The sequence below is a fragment of the Geotrypetes seraphini genome, chromosome 12 (assembly GCF_902459505.1).
Source record: "Geotrypetes seraphini chromosome 12, aGeoSer1.1, whole genome shotgun sequence".
NCBI classification, from domain to species: Eukaryota; Metazoa; Chordata; class Amphibia; order Gymnophiona; family Dermophiidae; genus Geotrypetes; species Geotrypetes seraphini.
In genome coordinates this window covers 37,598,303-37,615,305 of record NC_047095.1, presented here as the reverse complement: position 1 = coordinate 37,615,305, position 17,003 = coordinate 37,598,303, and the positions used below count along the sequence as shown (strand labels likewise).

The 17,003-nt window shown below is 42.3% G+C and overlaps 1 protein-coding gene across 3 annotated transcripts in view; it reads right to left on the bottom strand.

Annotated features, from left to right (window-relative positions):
- Positions 1 to 17,003, bottom strand: part of USP33 (ubiquitin specific peptidase 33) — a 100,735-nt gene that overhangs the window by 61,661 nt on the left and 22,071 nt on the right. For 2 of the 3 annotated variants that reach the window (XM_033915457.1, XM_033915459.1), the window contains exons 3-7: positions 16,767 to 16,819; positions 16,616 to 16,678; positions 4,017 to 4,166; positions 2,637 to 2,736; positions 1,840 to 1,909 (exon numbers count right to left, since the gene is read on the bottom strand). In XM_033915457.1, the coding sequence (XP_033771348.1) occupies positions 1,840 to 1,909; positions 2,637 to 2,736; positions 4,017 to 4,166; positions 16,616 to 16,678; positions 16,767 to 16,814 (431 nt within the window). In that variant the 5' untranslated portion in view covers positions 16,815 to 16,819. Of the gene's footprint in view, positions 1 to 1,839; positions 1,910 to 2,636; positions 2,737 to 4,016; positions 4,167 to 8,615; positions 8,678 to 16,615; positions 16,679 to 16,766; positions 16,820 to 17,003 lie in introns of those variants that run through there. The other variant, XM_033915460.1, reaches the window with a different exon arrangement.

The window sequence follows — 17,003 nt, the reverse complement described above, 5'->3', positions numbered from 1 at the left end:
TGCAGTCTCTTTGGTCTAACAAGGATAATTTTAAACCAAAGATGCATTAGTATTCACCTACTAATATCATATTAAATCACATTTGCAAGCATCTTCAATTTGCATTCCACCCATAAAGCAAGATATATTTTTATCAATAGCATGCTCTGCTCAGTCACTTTAAACTTTTGTAGTTTCATGGCTATGGTGAATATGGTTAATAATAATCTGATCATACTGAGTCCATGCAATATGCTTAAATTATAGTTTTTAGAAGCTACAGTATGTTTCAATTAGGGAGCCATACCAGTTATTTGTCTCCTTAGACCAGTGTGTCTCAAACTTTTTTGCTCTGGCATGGTAAACGGAGCAAATGTTTTTACAGCACATTATAACTGAAATTATAAAATTGCAAAACCAACAAAAAATTAAATCTGAGAGTTATTTAAAGTTCTTAAGCTATGTTAGGGTAACAATGGTGAAACTAAAGTAGATAAGATTAGAATTGCTAATCAATGCAATGGATGTGCTTGTTTTTGAGTGCAAATTAACTTAAAATGTGGCTCGATAGTTGACAAGCAAACACACATATCATCCACCATCTGCAGTCGTTCTCTTTTTTTTTTTTAAATCAATTTAAATTTCTGTCAGAATTGAATACCAACGTTTGCAAAGCTAAGAAGCAGTAAATGGTAACAAAGCCTTGATTGCTTTGTTGCTCAAGTTAGGAAAACTTCTACATAATAAAAATAAAATTTTCAAGGATCAATCATGTCAAGAATGGTTCTTGTCTGGGCGGCTGTATCTTTATGCACACAGATGCTCATCATATTAACAGACTCTTGCGTACACAATGTACATGTCATCTATTCTAGTGTATACTTATGATGGGAATTTTAAAAAATAAAGTAAAATTCTGGAATCTCTCATGGCACACCCAAAGTCTCTTCAAAGCACACCACTGTGCCATGGTACACAGTTTGAGAGACACTGCCTCAGACACTGCAAATTGTCATTACATTAGATATGTTTTTGGTGGCTGGATTTAACCAACACTAAAGCAAAGGAACCTAGTTAGAACTACAAACTGACACCTGAATGATCAGAAACTGCATGGTTAGGATCAGAACACACACACACTGATATAATGGAAAAATTAATTTACATAGCTGTTTGGTTCAACTCACCCTGATTTATAACCATTTCTATAACGCTATTAGACATTTGCAGCACTGTATAATGGCAACAGGAGTGACAAGTACAATAATTATTTATTAAATCACCATCATGAAAAGTGTTGTACAACAGATGTACAACAGATGTACCCCCTAGGCCAGGGGTAGGCAATTCTGGTCCTCGAGAGGAGCCAGGTCAGGTTTTCAGGATCTCCACCATGAATATGTATGAGAAGGATTTGCATGCACTGCCTCCTTGAAATGCAAATCTATCTCATGCATATTTATTGTGGATATCCTGAAAACCTGACCTGGCTCCGGCTCTCAAGGACTGGAATTGCCTACCCCTGACCTAGGCAAACTTAGCAACGAGCCTTTGTCCCAAAGAGCCCACAATTCAAATGAGGAACCAAGATAACAGGGAACAAGTTTTCTGAAGTAATAAAAACCATCAGTGGAAAAAGTGGGATTTGAATCCTGGCTTCCCTGGTTCTCACCCCCTTATTCTGATTGCTAGACTGCTCCCTTAGGTGGACTGTCAGCCAGACTTCATATTTACCTCAATATTGCAAAAGGCTTCACTTAAAAGAGTGCCTGGATCATTCTGACAATGTCACTACCATCTTCTATACTTGAATGCAATTAAAATTATAAGTTCCTAATATTTAGTAGGATTTACACTGACCAGTTAGAAAGAGCTTGTAAAGCTGCATTCATGTAACAAGTATTTCCAATGTTTTTCAATCCTGTAAGACCTATTAACAATAGAAAAAAAAAACACCAAGCATTAAATTTAACAATGTGTTTTTTAAAAAATACATTAAACAGCTATTACACAAATTGCAGAGTGTTAAGCGTAAACATGAAAGACACAAAAATATGCTGTCCTCTGCATGCAGAATGGTTCATTGAACTGATATTCTCTTCAAAGCACTAGCAGCCTACTTGGACTGTTTTCAAATAACCCTCTTTAGAACAAAACACATACATGGCGATAGCTTTTCATATCCAAAAGTCTCATCTTATTCAAGTGTTTAGAGAATGGCACAGGGACAAATTTGTCCCCACAGGATCTCAATATCCCTGTCCCATTTCTGCAAGCTCTGCCTTAACCTTGAGCACTTATGATTTTTAATTGGTTGAGGCTTGTGCAGATGAGAACACAGCTTGCAGAAATGGAGCAAGGATAGGGACAGAGCTTGCGGGGATGGGACAGCAATAGGAAGATCCCACGGGAATGGGGAAAATTTGTCCCCATGTCATTCTCTATGCGAGTATAAAGCTTTACCATGAAAACCAAGGGGGAAACAGAACACAGCTCAAGAGTTTTTATGCCCATGAAAACTCAAAGCTTATTACCTGCATACAGTCATGCATGCATTCAGACTCACAGTTAGCAAAATGGGAGGAAATTATTTGCTTTTAAATGAAAGAGCCAAAGATGTAACTGAAAACAAAAAAAATGCACAAGCATGAACTCACCTTTTGTCCTTAGCTCATCTTCTTCCCCGTCAATATCAAGATCATCAAATGATGCAGGGGGTGGACTTTTCAATGTTAGGCTGCTAGGCATTTTAAAATCCTTTAAAAGAGGACAAAAAAGCATGATATACTCCTCTAAACACAACTGTTCCATTAATATGTATTCAAGTTAATCCCATATGTTGCTACATACCTACTCAATTAACTTTGTTAAATGGATGTCATAGGGGTTTAATATGTATCAGCAGAAATCTTTGGGTACAAGTCCATGTCCCTTCTCCGGTAGTACTTAACTTCTCAACCATAACTAGGTAATGAAACTATTCTTCACCCTCTTTCTACTCCACCTTATTTCCCTCTCATCCCACTGGAGGTGAAAGTATCTGCATATAATAAAAATATAAATATCACACCAAACTGGCTTCAATGAATACTAGTCCATAAAGTGTGATCCAAGTGACTACATAAAAAAGCTCAGAGATATGAAACTCTGAAGGGAAGGCTGCTAAACGTCCCTACAAAAGATAGCTGATAGCATCTTTCTGGCGGCTGGAACTTTTCAGAAATACCTTCTTCAAAATTGACATCCAAATCCAGCAGCGGTATATACGGCATTTATGTGCCTTCTTGTTAATTCCTTTAGCCTAATAGTTGTATAACATCGCAGTTACAGTGAGCAAGATGTGCTACTCACTTGTAACTTGGCAAATCTTTTTGATTACAGACGTGACTGAACATCATGGAGTTTAAAAACATCTAAGCAGCGATATGATTGAATACCACGAACTGTAGAATTTCACCATATTCAAAGTTTTAGAATATCTGGCATCGGGTCTCCTGAAGCAGAGATCGAAACGGGGCCACGTTGGGACCCCTCAAGTTGCACTCAAAGCTAAGTGAATGTAGTGGTGGCAGTTCTTTGCTACGAAAGAGAAGATATGATCTCCTACATGTTGAAGTATTTTAAGAACGTTAACCTTCTTTTTTAGATAATTATTCTCAGAGTCCTAAAGTGTGATCATTGGCTTATGAAGTTGCAAAGACTGGAAGGTGAACTCTTTTTTAGGGAGGTTTAGCAGCCTTCCCTTCAGAGTTTCATATCTCTGAGCTTTTTTATACAGTGACTGTATAAAAAAGCTCAGAGATATGAAACTCTGAAGGGAAGGCTGCTAAACCTCCCTAAAAAAGAGTTCACCTTCCAGTCCACTTTATGGACTAGTATTCATTGAAGCCAGTTTGGTGTGATATTTAAAGTTTTTCTGGCTTCTTTTTGTTTGATATTGAGGGGGAGGAAAGGAGAGATCGGGGGAAGGAGAGATGTCCCATGAAATTTTAACTAAAAACTCCTTGTTTCAGAGGATACATATTAGTACTCTGTACCTGTCCATAATTATCCTGGGTGTGATGAGGTCTTGTAAGAGGCACTGGTGAATGAGATCCCAATCTTCTATCAAGAAACACTTCTTTGCTACATGCATAACACCATACACGTACAGTAGTCAGGTTCAGAGTTAGGCAGTGCTTTGTGTCCTACAAGGAAAAATATAATTGCTTAGAAGATGAATAACTGAGCTGCTATTTACCAAAACCAAGTCAACTCAAGTGTACATACACAACAGAGATACTACAAAGTAACTGTGCCATTAGTTTAAATAGCTAACTCTTAAAATGTTCCAATATTATGCTGATTAGTAGCAAAAGGATCACCACCACAACAGAACAGGCAGCCAATCAGAAGCAGAGTTGCCCACATGCAGCAATTGCTATGGGTCTAAGTCAGGACTAGGCACAATCCCAAGTCACTAAAAGACATACAAATAAACATAAATAAATAAATATATATGAAATAGAATATGTACTCTACATAAAAAGCATACCACTAGATGGCCTACTTACAACTAGGCTTCAAAACACCAACTAACCAAAATATATATGAAAAACATTAAAAGAAGGAAGTTATATATAAAAATACATTTGCAGAGCATCTTCCAACTATACTGAAACTATCATTGAAAACGTATCTAAACACATGTGTGGCAAATCAAGTGTAGATCTTTGGGGGCTTCTCCCACCCCTGCTAAATAAAATTTTGGGGAATTTTTGAATTTAAATAATTACAGTATTACTATGGTTTCCTTTTGTCAAGCTGCGCTAATCCCCGCGCTAGCCAAAAACTACCGCCTGCTCAAGAGGAGACAGTAGCGGCTAGCGCAGCCAGCGGTTTAAAATACCTACATGACGTAAATGTGCATGAGTTGAGTCTCCTCCTCTACAGCCACTCCCAGTCCTCCAAGTTCTTTAGAATAAAGAAATAGTTGGAATAAAAGTCTGAGCTTGAATTGGAAGGAATGTATATAATTTTTTTTTTAACCACCTCAACAGGTAGTCAGTAGGTTGAGATATTCTGAAGGAAGTATGGAAACCTCAAGAAAGCACAGTCAATATCAGACATTCTGTGGCTGAAGAACCTGATGGCAAGAATTGTGAACTTGCTTATGGCAACAGAAAACCATATTGCATATATGTGGAGCTGTGGAAGTTTCACAAAGCAATCATGGACATTAATGTGAAAGTCATAGGTAGATGAGGAGATGGATCAGGTGGATGTCTGAAGAATCCAGAAAATAAGAATTTAGACTCGGGTTTACAGGTCTGTGTATGATAAGCAGAAGAAGATATCCAAACTTTAAAAAGTTGTATGTATAGCCCTGGTGGACCACTCCAATCTTCCCAATAGTGCTCTCAATGCGAGTTTGCACAGCGGAGAACAACTAGAAGTCTTTGGGTGGCATCCTCAACTTTGTTCTTAAAGAGCTCTTCACAAAGACAGGAAATATTTGGTAAACAATCCTGAACAAAAATGTCCATGTCAGAGACTCACAGCCATAGAAGACGTCTCGTAGCAAAAGACATAGCCAATGCTCTGGATGTCACATCAATATATCAAAAGCTGATCTTCCCATAAACTTTCTGGTTTGGAGAAGGCTATGAGTAGTCTTCTGAAAACTCTTCAAATCACCCTGGCTATGCTCTCTAGAAGCATGTTAAAAAAAAAAAAAAAAAAAAGACTCAGCCGATTTCTTTTTTCTTTTTGAGGAGCTGAAGACTGAGACTTCTGGACCCAATAATCACAGGAGATAATTAAAGCCATATGCATTGAGGATTTTCAGTACCGGAAAGATGAATGTTGCCTGCTAGTTGTGGTCTGTCGATACAGGTAGGTAGATCGATGACTGGTATCACAATGCTGAGGATAGGCCGATACCGAGGGAGACAGTGGAGGCACCAATGCCATTCGATGTAGTTTGAGTCACAGAAATAGCAACAGTACAGAGGTAAAAATTAGAATTGGTACCAAGCATTGATGGAGTTCAAAGAGCGAGGTTAGAATAGTACCATAAGGCCTCTGAAGCTATTTAAGCTAGGGCACACATCCACATATAATGAGCGCTCACCCTTTAGTCGTATGTCAGCCACAAAGTCAAAAACATGGATGCTCCATTGCAAGATTGTACCATCAAAGAACAATGTACAGCACTTTCTTTGGACAGAGGGTGTGAAACCTGTGGAAATTTACCATCGGATATTGACTCAGTACGGACACATCATCACGAATCAACGAAAGGTTTATGAGTGAGTAAAAAAGGTTTAAAGTGTGAACAGGTGTAACCAACGAAGGCTGTTCTCGTTGCCCATCAAACATCATGCACACAAGAGCACAGAAAATCCTCTAATCAAGGCGGATGCCTTGATTAGAGGAAACAGATGGTGTCTCAACTGGCTGCAAATTTGGATATCAGCTATGAATCTGCATATTCCATAATGCATGACTTGGGATATAGGAAAGTCTGCAAACGATGGGTTCCCAAACAGCTTGTGACCCAGTTTTTGAGATGGTATGAAGAAGATCCAAGTATTCTAGAGATAGCTGCCACTAGCAACTAGACATGGGTGCATCACTGCAACCCAGCGAGCAAAAGACATAGCATGATGAAGTAAAGGAAGCAGTGTTCACCTGGCTTTGGGAACAGCCAAAAAACTTCTCTGCAGACTTCTTCTCTGCAAGAATGCAGAAGCTAGCTTAATGATGCAACAAATGTGTCATCTTGCATGGGGACTATGTGGAAAAGTGATAAGTTCAATTACTCACAGTTACTTTTAGTAAAATCATTAAATGTATGTTGCCTTTATTTTTTTAATTACCCTCATATATTTAGATATGCACTTATATACACGGTCGAGTCATATTTTTATGACTGACTATCTGCTAATATCCAGAATAGCAGCCTCTGGCAGCATGGATGGCAGCCAGACACCATGGGAATGACTTAGGATGCTGGAAGGTTGCTACGAGATATCTGGAGCCATGCAGAATGCAGTGCATTTGACAGTTGCGTGGTGGTGGATCCAGTTGAACATGTTTATCAAGATGCTTCCAAATGTGCTTCATTATAACGTCTGGTGAATTCGGAGGCCAAGGAAGTAACTGGAAATCTTGGTCATGCTCTGCAAACCACTCGCAAACAATTCTGGTACAACATGTCACATTGTCCTGTTGAAAGATTCCTTCAGCCATATAGATCAGCCATACGGAAGACCGTCAACATGTATGGGTGTACTTGGAGATATACCCATGTTGGTTGAGAGTGCCTTCCAGAGGTGTCAAAGGACCCAGACCATACCAAGAAAACATTCCCCAGACCATAACACTGCCGCCGCCACAAGCTTGTGCTATGTCCAACAATGGTTGCTGATGTTTGTTCTTGGCAGTTTCATGCCTGACACGCCAACATCCATCCGCTTGATGGAAATAAAAATGTGACTCATTGGAGAAGGCAAGTCAGTGCAAGTCCAATATCAGTACTCCTATGCAAATTGCAGACTTTTTTGCAATGAACCCTCATGAGCATGAGTACAGTCACCAGCTGTCTGCTGCAGAGCCCCATTCGCAACAGGGCTTGCTGCACAATTATTAAAGAAACACATCTGGAATCTCCCTGTTTCGTTTGGATGGCGAGTTGCTCCACGGTTGCATGCCAATCGGCCCTCACGAAACCGTGCAGCCAACATTCACCTCTCACCTCAACGGCTCATGCGGCCCCCCAGTTACCATGTCAGGTCATCAAAAATGTTCCATTTGTCCACTCACGATACAGTTTAACCACAGCGGCTCATGAACAGTTCACAAACTCTGCCGTTTCCAAAATGCTGCCACCCTTAGCATGGTAGCCTATGATCATGCCTTTTTCAATGTCTGATAAATCATGCTTCTCCACCCCCCCCCCTCCGACAGTCACAGTTGCTATACTGGCAACTTGCCGACATCCCACCTTATATACCCACGAAGCCTGCATGTGACGTGCATTCGTTCACTGGCTTTGCATCCCTGACGTCAGAGGTAGGCAGTGGTCATAATAATGCGAAGAGACTGTGTATATGAAGACAAGACATCTTACTACAATTATCTTGTCTTCCTCTGCATCTAATAATTATGGAGTACTTTAACTGCTCGATAGGACAGGTCTTAGGCAAGATCAGAATCCAGTTTCTGATCCCACAAAGAAACAAACCAGAACCTTTTAAGCATTTTATGGAGAATAATCACAAGTACAGAAAAAACTCAAATTCTGGCTTCATCATACATAAAAGCAGCCAGCAAGTTTCCTGGAAAAATTGGTATCAGATATCAAATTTAGCAAGCAGTGTTTTTTTGACACTAGCCAACATCCTCTTCAAAGCAATGCAACATTACAACTGATGCACAGGCAAAGTTCATCAGAAGACGAAAAGCTAAGGGAAACTTTCCCCATGTGGTTTCTGCTTGTCTTTGGCAAAAATAATTCAACGCACCACAACTAAGATGGGTGACACCAAGCAAAGGGGGGAGGGGGAGAATAGAAAAGATCTTTCTTAAATAGCAGTAGAGATTTTTTTAACTTTGATTTTCAACCCATTACGTGCCAAACACAAGGAACTAACCATGTCCTCCTCGGGCAATGCAAAGCAACCAGGAGTACGAGATACCTAGCTGATGATGTTCACTAAAATAAAGCACAAATTTTCAAATCAGAGTATTCCATATTAAACCAGCTTTAGTTACATTATTGTGCTGCTTTTAGTTCACCAAGACTCTTATAGAATAAATGCTGAAAATGCTCTTGGAAATTCCTTAAGCCATGGCATCTCATAAACAGTCTAGTGCAGCGATGGCGAACCTATGGCACGCGTGCCAACTGTGGCACGCGAAGGCCTTGCAGCTGGCACGCGTAGGGCCGCCATCAGGGCAGTACTACCAGGGGGTGCACAGGAGAGAGAGCTGAACGGGGACGATGGGGGACCCGCGGGATTAAATATAACTCGAGCCGCGAGGCTCGTCTTCTACTCCGACTGCCCTGCCGCTCACACAGCCGATCGGAAATCTTCCCCGACGTCAGCGCTGACGTCGGAGGGAGGGCTGAAGCAAAGCCCGCCCTCCGACGTCGGGGAAGATTTCCGATTGGCTATGTGTGCGCGGCGGGACAGGCAGGAAATAGAAGACAAGCCTACGCGGCTCGAGCTACATTTTGCTGAGAAAGTTGCTAAGATGGGCTGGGAGACAAACGGGGAACACAAAAGGGGGAGGGAGTGCGTTTTGGACACAAGGCATGAACTTGGGAGAGAGGAAGGGAGGGAAAGAGATGCTGAGATGGGGGAGGGAATGGGTTTTTGGACACAGAAGGCATGGACTTGGGAGAGAGGAAGGGAGGGAAAGAGATGCTGAGGTGGGGGAGGGAATGGGTTTTTAGACACAGAAGGCATGGACTTGGGAGAGAGGAAGGGAGGGCAAGAGATGCTGAGGTGGGGGAGGGAATGGGTGTTTGGACACAGAAGGCATGGACTTGGGAGAGAGGAAGGGAGGGAAAGAGATGCTGAGGTGGGGGAGGGAATGGGTTTTTGGACACAGAAGGCATGGACTTGGGAGAGAGGAAGGGAGGGAAAGAGATGCTGAGGTGGGGGAGGGAATGGGTTTTTGGACACAAGGCATGAACTTGGGAGAGAGGAAGGGAGGGAAAGAGATGCTGAGGTGGGGGAGGGAATGGGTGTTTGGACACAGAAGGCATGGACTTGGGAGAGAGGAAGGGAGGGAAAGAGATGCTGAGGTGGGGGAGGGAATGGGTTTTTGGACACAGAAGGCATGGACTTGGGAGAGAGGAAGGGAGGGAAATAGATGCTGAGGTAGGGGAGGGAATGGGTTTTTGGACACAAGGCATGAACTTGGGAGAGAGGAAGGGAGGGAAAGAGATGCTGAGGTGGGGGAGGGAATGGGTTTTTGGACACAGAAGGCAAGGACTTGGGAGAGAGGAAGGGAGGGAAAGAGATGGTTGTGTACATGGGGAATAGAAGAAAGGAGAATTTTTGGTCATAGGGAGGGAGTGAGGTACAGACAGTGGCATACCAAGGTGGGGGTGGGGGGCGGTCTGCCCCGGTTTTACGCCCCAAGGGGTTGCACAGCTGGCCACCCTCCAGTGTTCTCCCTAGGCTGGCAAACTGCGTCTCTTTAGCCACTTGAGTGCCACCGCCGCCATTGGGAACAGGCCGGTGCCAAGTTCTCCCTGCTTTTCCCTGTGGGGCCGACCAACTCTCGCCACCCACATCAATTCTGATGTCGGAGAGGACGTTCTGGGCCAGCCAATCGCTGCCTGGCTGGCCCAGAACGTCCTCTCCGATGTTAGAATTGACGTCAAGTGGCGAGAGTTGGTTGGCCCCGTGGGGAAGAGAAGCAGGGCGAACTCGGCGCCGGCCTGTTCCCGATAGCAGCAGTGGCAGCCTATTCCCCAGTGGCGGTGGCAGCATTTTCCCAATGGTGGTGGCATAGGGGAGGGTAAGGAGAAAGAAAGAAAGGGGGGGACAGGGAGCCAAAAAAAAGAAAGAGGGCTGGGTGAAACAAAGAAAAATGGGGCACGGAGAGAGAGAGAGAAAGACAGACATACAGAATGAAAGGGGGTATGGAGAGAGAGAAAAAGAAAGAAGGGGGCAGGGTGAAACAAAGAAAAAGTTTGGGGAGGGAATGAGGTCTGGAGGAGAGAAAGCATACAGGAGGCTGAAAAAAGGGAAGAAATATTGGATGCACAGTCAGAAGAATAAAGTGCAACCAGAGACTGATGAAATTACCAAAGGTAGGAAAATGATTTTATTTTCAATTTAGTGATCAAAATGTGTCCGTTTTGAGAATTTATATATGCTGTCTATATTTTGCACTATGGCCCCCTTTTACTAAACCGCAATAGCATTTTTTAGCGCAGGGAGCCTATGAGCTTCAAGAGCAGCGTGGGGCATTCAGCACAGGTCCCTGCGCTAAAAACCGCTATTGAGGTTTAGTAAAAAGGGAGGGGGAATATTTGTCTATTTTTGTATAGTTGTTACTGAGGTGACATTGCATAAAGTCATCTGCCTTGACCTCTTTGAAAACCCGCGGAATATAAATGATAATTAACATTTTCTCTGCGTACAGCGTGCTTTCTGTTTTTAAAATTTTATTGTTGGTAGATCATTTTGACTTGGCCACAAAGGTAAGGGGGAGGGAGGGGAGCTGCTGAAAGAGTCTACCTTGACGTGGTTGCAGGCTTACAAATCTTTTGGTCAAAGAGTGCGGCGACAGAGAAAAGTATGGCCCATGAATGAAATCATTAAAACATTATAAATTGCCAATAAATTGAAATGAAAACCAAAGGATTGTGAATCAAATTGATTCTCTGACAATACAAAGATTCCAACCTTTAAAAATGATGTTACATAGTTCAGGCAACTGTATAAAGAGTTTTTAGATACTAAAATCTTGTTATTAAGGTTTAATTGACGTGCTGGCACTTTGAGGAAATTCTTTGGTTTTGTGCGGCAGTTTGGGCACTCGGGCTCAAAAAGGTTAGCCATCACTGGTCTAGTGCAGGGGTGCCCACACTTTTTGGCCTTGTGAGCTACTTTTAAAATGACTAAGTCAAAATGATCTACCAACAATAAAATTTTAAAAAAACATAAAGCACACCTTAAGCAGAAAAAATGCTAATTATCATTTATATTCTGGGTTTTTTTTCAAAGAGGTCAAGACAGATGACTTTATGCAATGTCACCTCAGTAACAACTATACAAAAATACCCCCTCCCTTTTTATTAAACTGCGATAGTGATTTTTAGCGCAGGGAGCTGCACTGAATGCCCCATGCTGCTCTTGACGCTCATAGGCTCCCTGTGCTATAAACCACTATTGCGGTTTAGTAAAAGGGGGCCAATAGTGCAAAATATATAAATTCTCAAAATGGACAGATTTTGATCACTAAATTGAAAATAAAATCTTTTCCTACCTTTGTTGTCTGTGATTTCATGAGTCGCTGCACTTTCTTCTTCTGACTGTGCATCCAATATTTCTTCCCTTCGTTCAGCCTCCAGACCTCATTCCCTCCCCCAACTTTTTCTTCCTCTCTTCCTGCCCACTCCCCTTTCTTTCTGTCTCCCTGCCCCCTTTCTTTCGGTCTGTCTTTCTCTCTCCCTGCCCCCTTTCTTTCTGTCTCCGTGTCTGCCCCCTTTCTTTCTTTCTCCCGGCCCCCCACAAGCCACTGCCGCCGCCATCAGAGAACAGGTCCCCAAGCCACCGCCGCCAAGTTCTGAGCTCTCCCTGCTTCCCGACGCCATAAACAGGACAACAGAAGCACGGGGCCCACCAGCCTCCCCCATCCATCGATGTCAATTCTGACGTCAGAGAGGAAGTTCCGGGCCAGCCAGTCAGCGATTGGCTGGCCCGGAACTTCTGACGTCAGAGTGGGGGGGGGGGAAGGCTGGTGGGCCTGGCACTTCTGTTGTCCTGTTTACGGCGTCGGGAAGCAGGGAGAACGCGAAGGCAACATGAGTCTATTACGGAGCCTGGGATTGGCTCCACGATCGACTTGTATTGCCTTCGCAATCTACTGGTCGATCACGATCACACAGTAATGTTAGGGGACTTCAACATGCCCGATGCAGATTAGAACACACTCTCCGCGACTACATGTGGCAGCAAAAGAATTTTAACCTCCATAAAGGGTGCACGTCTAAAACAAATGGTATTAGAGCCCACTAGGGACCAGGCGATACTAGACCTGGTACTCACCAATGGAGATAGCTTCTCGGAAGTCTCAGTAGGAGATACACTGGCCTCCAGAGACCATAACATGGTATGGCTTAACCTCAAGAAAGGTTTCTCTAGATCAAACACAGCGACAAGGGTCCTCAACTTTAGAGGCACAGACTTCGTCCGCATGGGAGATTTTGTCCATCAGGAGCTACATAACCAAGCAAAAACTGACAATGTGGAGGATATGTGGTCGACTCTGAAGTCCACCCTACATGAAGCAACAAACCGCTACATAAGAACAGTAAGCAAACGCAGGAGAAACAAACGACCCAGGTGGTTCAGTACAGAAATTTCAGACCTCGTTAAAAAGAAAAAAGAAGCATTTATCACCTACAAACATTTAGGAAAACGGGAGGCGAAAGAAGACTATCTGGACAGATCTAAAGCTGTCAAAAAAGCAGTCAGAGAGGCCAAACTCCGAATGGAAGAGGATCTAGCACGGAACATCAAGAAAGGGGATAAATCCTTCTTTAGCTATATTAGTGACAGGAAAAGAAACAAAGATGGAATAGAACGCCTGAAGCAATCGGATGGTAATTTTGCAGAATCAGATTCTACCAAGGCAGAACTACTAAATGAATACTTCTGTTCAGTCTTCATCTGTGAAGCGCCGGGAGCCGGTCCGCAGCTTCAGACGGGAGACAGCCAGAAAGACCCGTTTCAAGATTACGAGTTTACGCCCAGTAACGTCTACTACGAACTATCAAGACTCAAAGTAAACAAAGCCATGGGACCGGACAACCTACACCCCAGGGTGTTCAGAGTTGAGTGAAGTCCTGGCGGAACCATTATCTGTGCTTTTCAATCTTTCCCTACGCACAGGAAGAGTCCCCTTAGACTGGAAAACTGCTAACGTTATCCCACTCCACAAAAAAGGGCTGCAGGACAGAGACAGCAAACTACAGACCAGCAAGTCTTATGTCTATTGTGAGCAAGCTCATGGAAATAATGATCAAACAGAATCTTGACACAATCCTAGACGAGGAAAACCTACGTGATCCCTACCAACACGGATTCACCCAGGGCAGATCCTGCCAATCTAATCTAATTAGCTTTTTCGATTGGGTTACTAAACAACTGGATGCCGGTGAGTCACTGGACGTAGTATATTTGGACTTCAGCAAAGCTTTTGACAGCGTCCCACACCGAAGGTTATTGAACAAGCTGAAATCGATAGGATTAGGGGACACTAACTACATGGGTTGGGGATTGGCTGAGCGGTAGACTTCAGAGGGTGGTGGTAAATGGTACCCCATCCAAAACGTCAAACGTGATCAGTGGAGTGCCGCAGGGCTCGGTCTTGGGCCCAATTCTATTCAGCTTGTTCATAAGAGATATGACCCAAGGACTTAGAGGAAAGGTATCACTGTTCACCGACGACACCAAACTTTGCAACATAGTAGCATTTTGCCTGGTAATATGACGCAGGACCTACTGCTGCTGGAACGGTGGTCATCAACTTGGCAGCTAAGCTTCAATGCTAAAAAGTGTAAGGTAATGCACCTGGGTAAGAGAAACCCACGCAGAACTTAAGTACTAAATGGTGAGACCTTGGCCAGGACCACGACGGAACGTGATCTAGGGGTGATCATTAGTGATGACATGAAGGCTGCCAATCAAGTGGAGAAGGCTTCCTCCAGGGCAAGGCAAATGATGGGTTGTATCCGTAGAGGTTTTATCAGCAGGAGACCTGAAGTCATGATGCCGCTGTACAGGTCCATGGTGAGGCCTCATTTGGAGTATTGTGTTCAATTCTGGAGACCACACTACCGGAAGGATGTGCTGAGAATCGAGTCAGTTCAGCGAATGGCCACTAGGATGGTCAAGGATCTCACGTATGAAGAAAGGCTAAATAAATTGCAGCTGTATTCACTTGAGGAACGAAGAGAGAGGGGTGACATGATTGAAACGTTTAAGTACATCATGGGCCAGATCAAGTCGGAAGATGGTATCTTCTGTCTCATGGGACCCTCGACCACCAGAGGGCATCCACTGAAAATCAGGGGGGGGGAAGTTTCGTAGTGAGTACAGAAAGTATTTCTTCACAGAAAGAATGGTGGATCATTGGAACAAACTTCCATTGCAGGTGATTGAGGCCAGCAGCGTGTCAGATTTTAAGAGAAAATGGGATATTCACATGGGATCTCTAAGGGAGTAAAGTCAGGGGGGCGGGTATTTGGAATGGGCAGACTTGGTGGGCTATAGCCCTTTTCTACCATCTTTTTCTATGTTTCTATGACCTTTTGGGCACCCCTGGTCTAGTGCCTTAAAACTTTAGCTGTATCCATACATTTTGAAGAATAATTAATCTTTTTATTTTTAAATCTCTTTACTAGTTTTTCCAGTTACCTCAGGTTATCACATATATTGGGACAAATCAGCAGTCATGTCCCTTAATAATTAATCTACTTAGTCCAATCCTTCACTTGGTCGACTGGCACAGAGCAAGTCTTGAAGCATCAATTTTAAAATATTTTACACATCACCAAGTTCTTCAAACCTACAAGTAAAAGTTATCCTATATTTAAAATTTCTCAAAATGTATCCAAATAATAATACAGTAAAACCTTGGATTGCAAGTAACTTGGTTTGCAAGTGTTTTGCAAGACAAGCAAAACATTTTATTAAATTTTAACTTGATATACAAGCGATATCTTGCATATCATGTACATACAGTATACACACATCACAACTGAGCTGATGGTTCTTCTCTCTCTGATGCTGCAGGAGTGTAGTGACTGTTTCTAAACAAGCAAAGTCTTGCAATATGAGTACATACAGTATATATGCGTCACATCATCACTACTGAGCCGATGGTTCTTCTCTCTCTGACGCTGCAGGAGTATAGTGACTATTCTAAATGAGCGAGGTCTTGCAATACAAGTACGTATAGTATTTTGTATTAAAGTTTTTGGGTTGTGAAACAAATCATCTGAGTTTCCATTATTTCTTATGGGGAAATTTGCTTTGATATACGAGTGCTTTGGATTACAAGCATGCTTCCGGAAAAAATTATGCTTGCAAACCAAGGTTTGACTGTATAGATATGTTTTATTATGATTACTGTATCCTTGTATGAGCTTTGCTGAAATGCTGCAGGATTATGCAAACTGTCTTCTGGCAGAAATTACAGAACACATTTGTGCAAGAACAATATAAGTAATCAGCTTGATTATCACAATGATAAGGAAAACAGCTGCTTTAGTAATTTCAGTCGCGCATTCACTGCACTTCTCTCTCAACTATAAATTTCTCCAGTTCTTATACTAGATATGCCCATCAAGAGCTGTTTCACCTTAACACAAGTTTAATAAAATGACATGACACATAAACACTTCTATAATATTAGATCAACACACACCATTCAGAATGGCCAAACTACCAAAGTTTCCTATCCTTCCTATCCTAGATCTTCACTTTAATGACATTAGACCTTGAATCTAACCATAACACTAACCTACTAAAGCCTTATACTGGAGTGCTTGGGGGTGTGGGGTGGGGTTGGGGGGTGGGTTCTTCTTGGCTTTTGCTGAGTATCTTTTGTCTCCGCGCAGAAACCACGCGGTAGACCCTCTAGTCTGGTGTTTTACTTTGTTCCTGGTTCTTTGTATTCGGATTGTGGTTTACTTCTTTGTATACTTCTTTTCTTAATAAAAAGAAAATTTGGAAAAAAAAAAAAAAAAGCCTTATAAGCTATCAAAAAAAATAGAATGCAGGGATAGCTTTATATAGCAAAGAGGGAAAAAAGAATACAAAAACAGAAGGAAAAAAGTATGAATCAACCCTGAAGCAGAAAGGATTTAAATCATCAATTAAATGTAAAAAACAATACGTACTTGGGAATGTACAGTACTATGATCCACATGAGATTCTCCACAGCCAACGTATGAACATCCATTCTGTTGATAATAAACAGAAAAAGACATTAGGCATCACTTTGTCCCAAGTTCTGTGTAATGCCACACAGATCTTTGCAAATCTGCTTACCTCTAAACATGCCCAAAGATTTGGTCCTCTGACTTGCAGTCCAGACATGTACCCTGTTAACAGTATAAGACTGACATTGTAATTAAGTGATCAATGTGAGGCAGCACATTCAGAAACAAAAAAACATCTGAACAACTAAACTCCTCCTCACCGTACATCAAGCAAGTTATTCAGCAGAAAGTACAAAAATCAATGCTTAATATTGTTGCAACATAAGAACATAAGAATTGCCGCTGC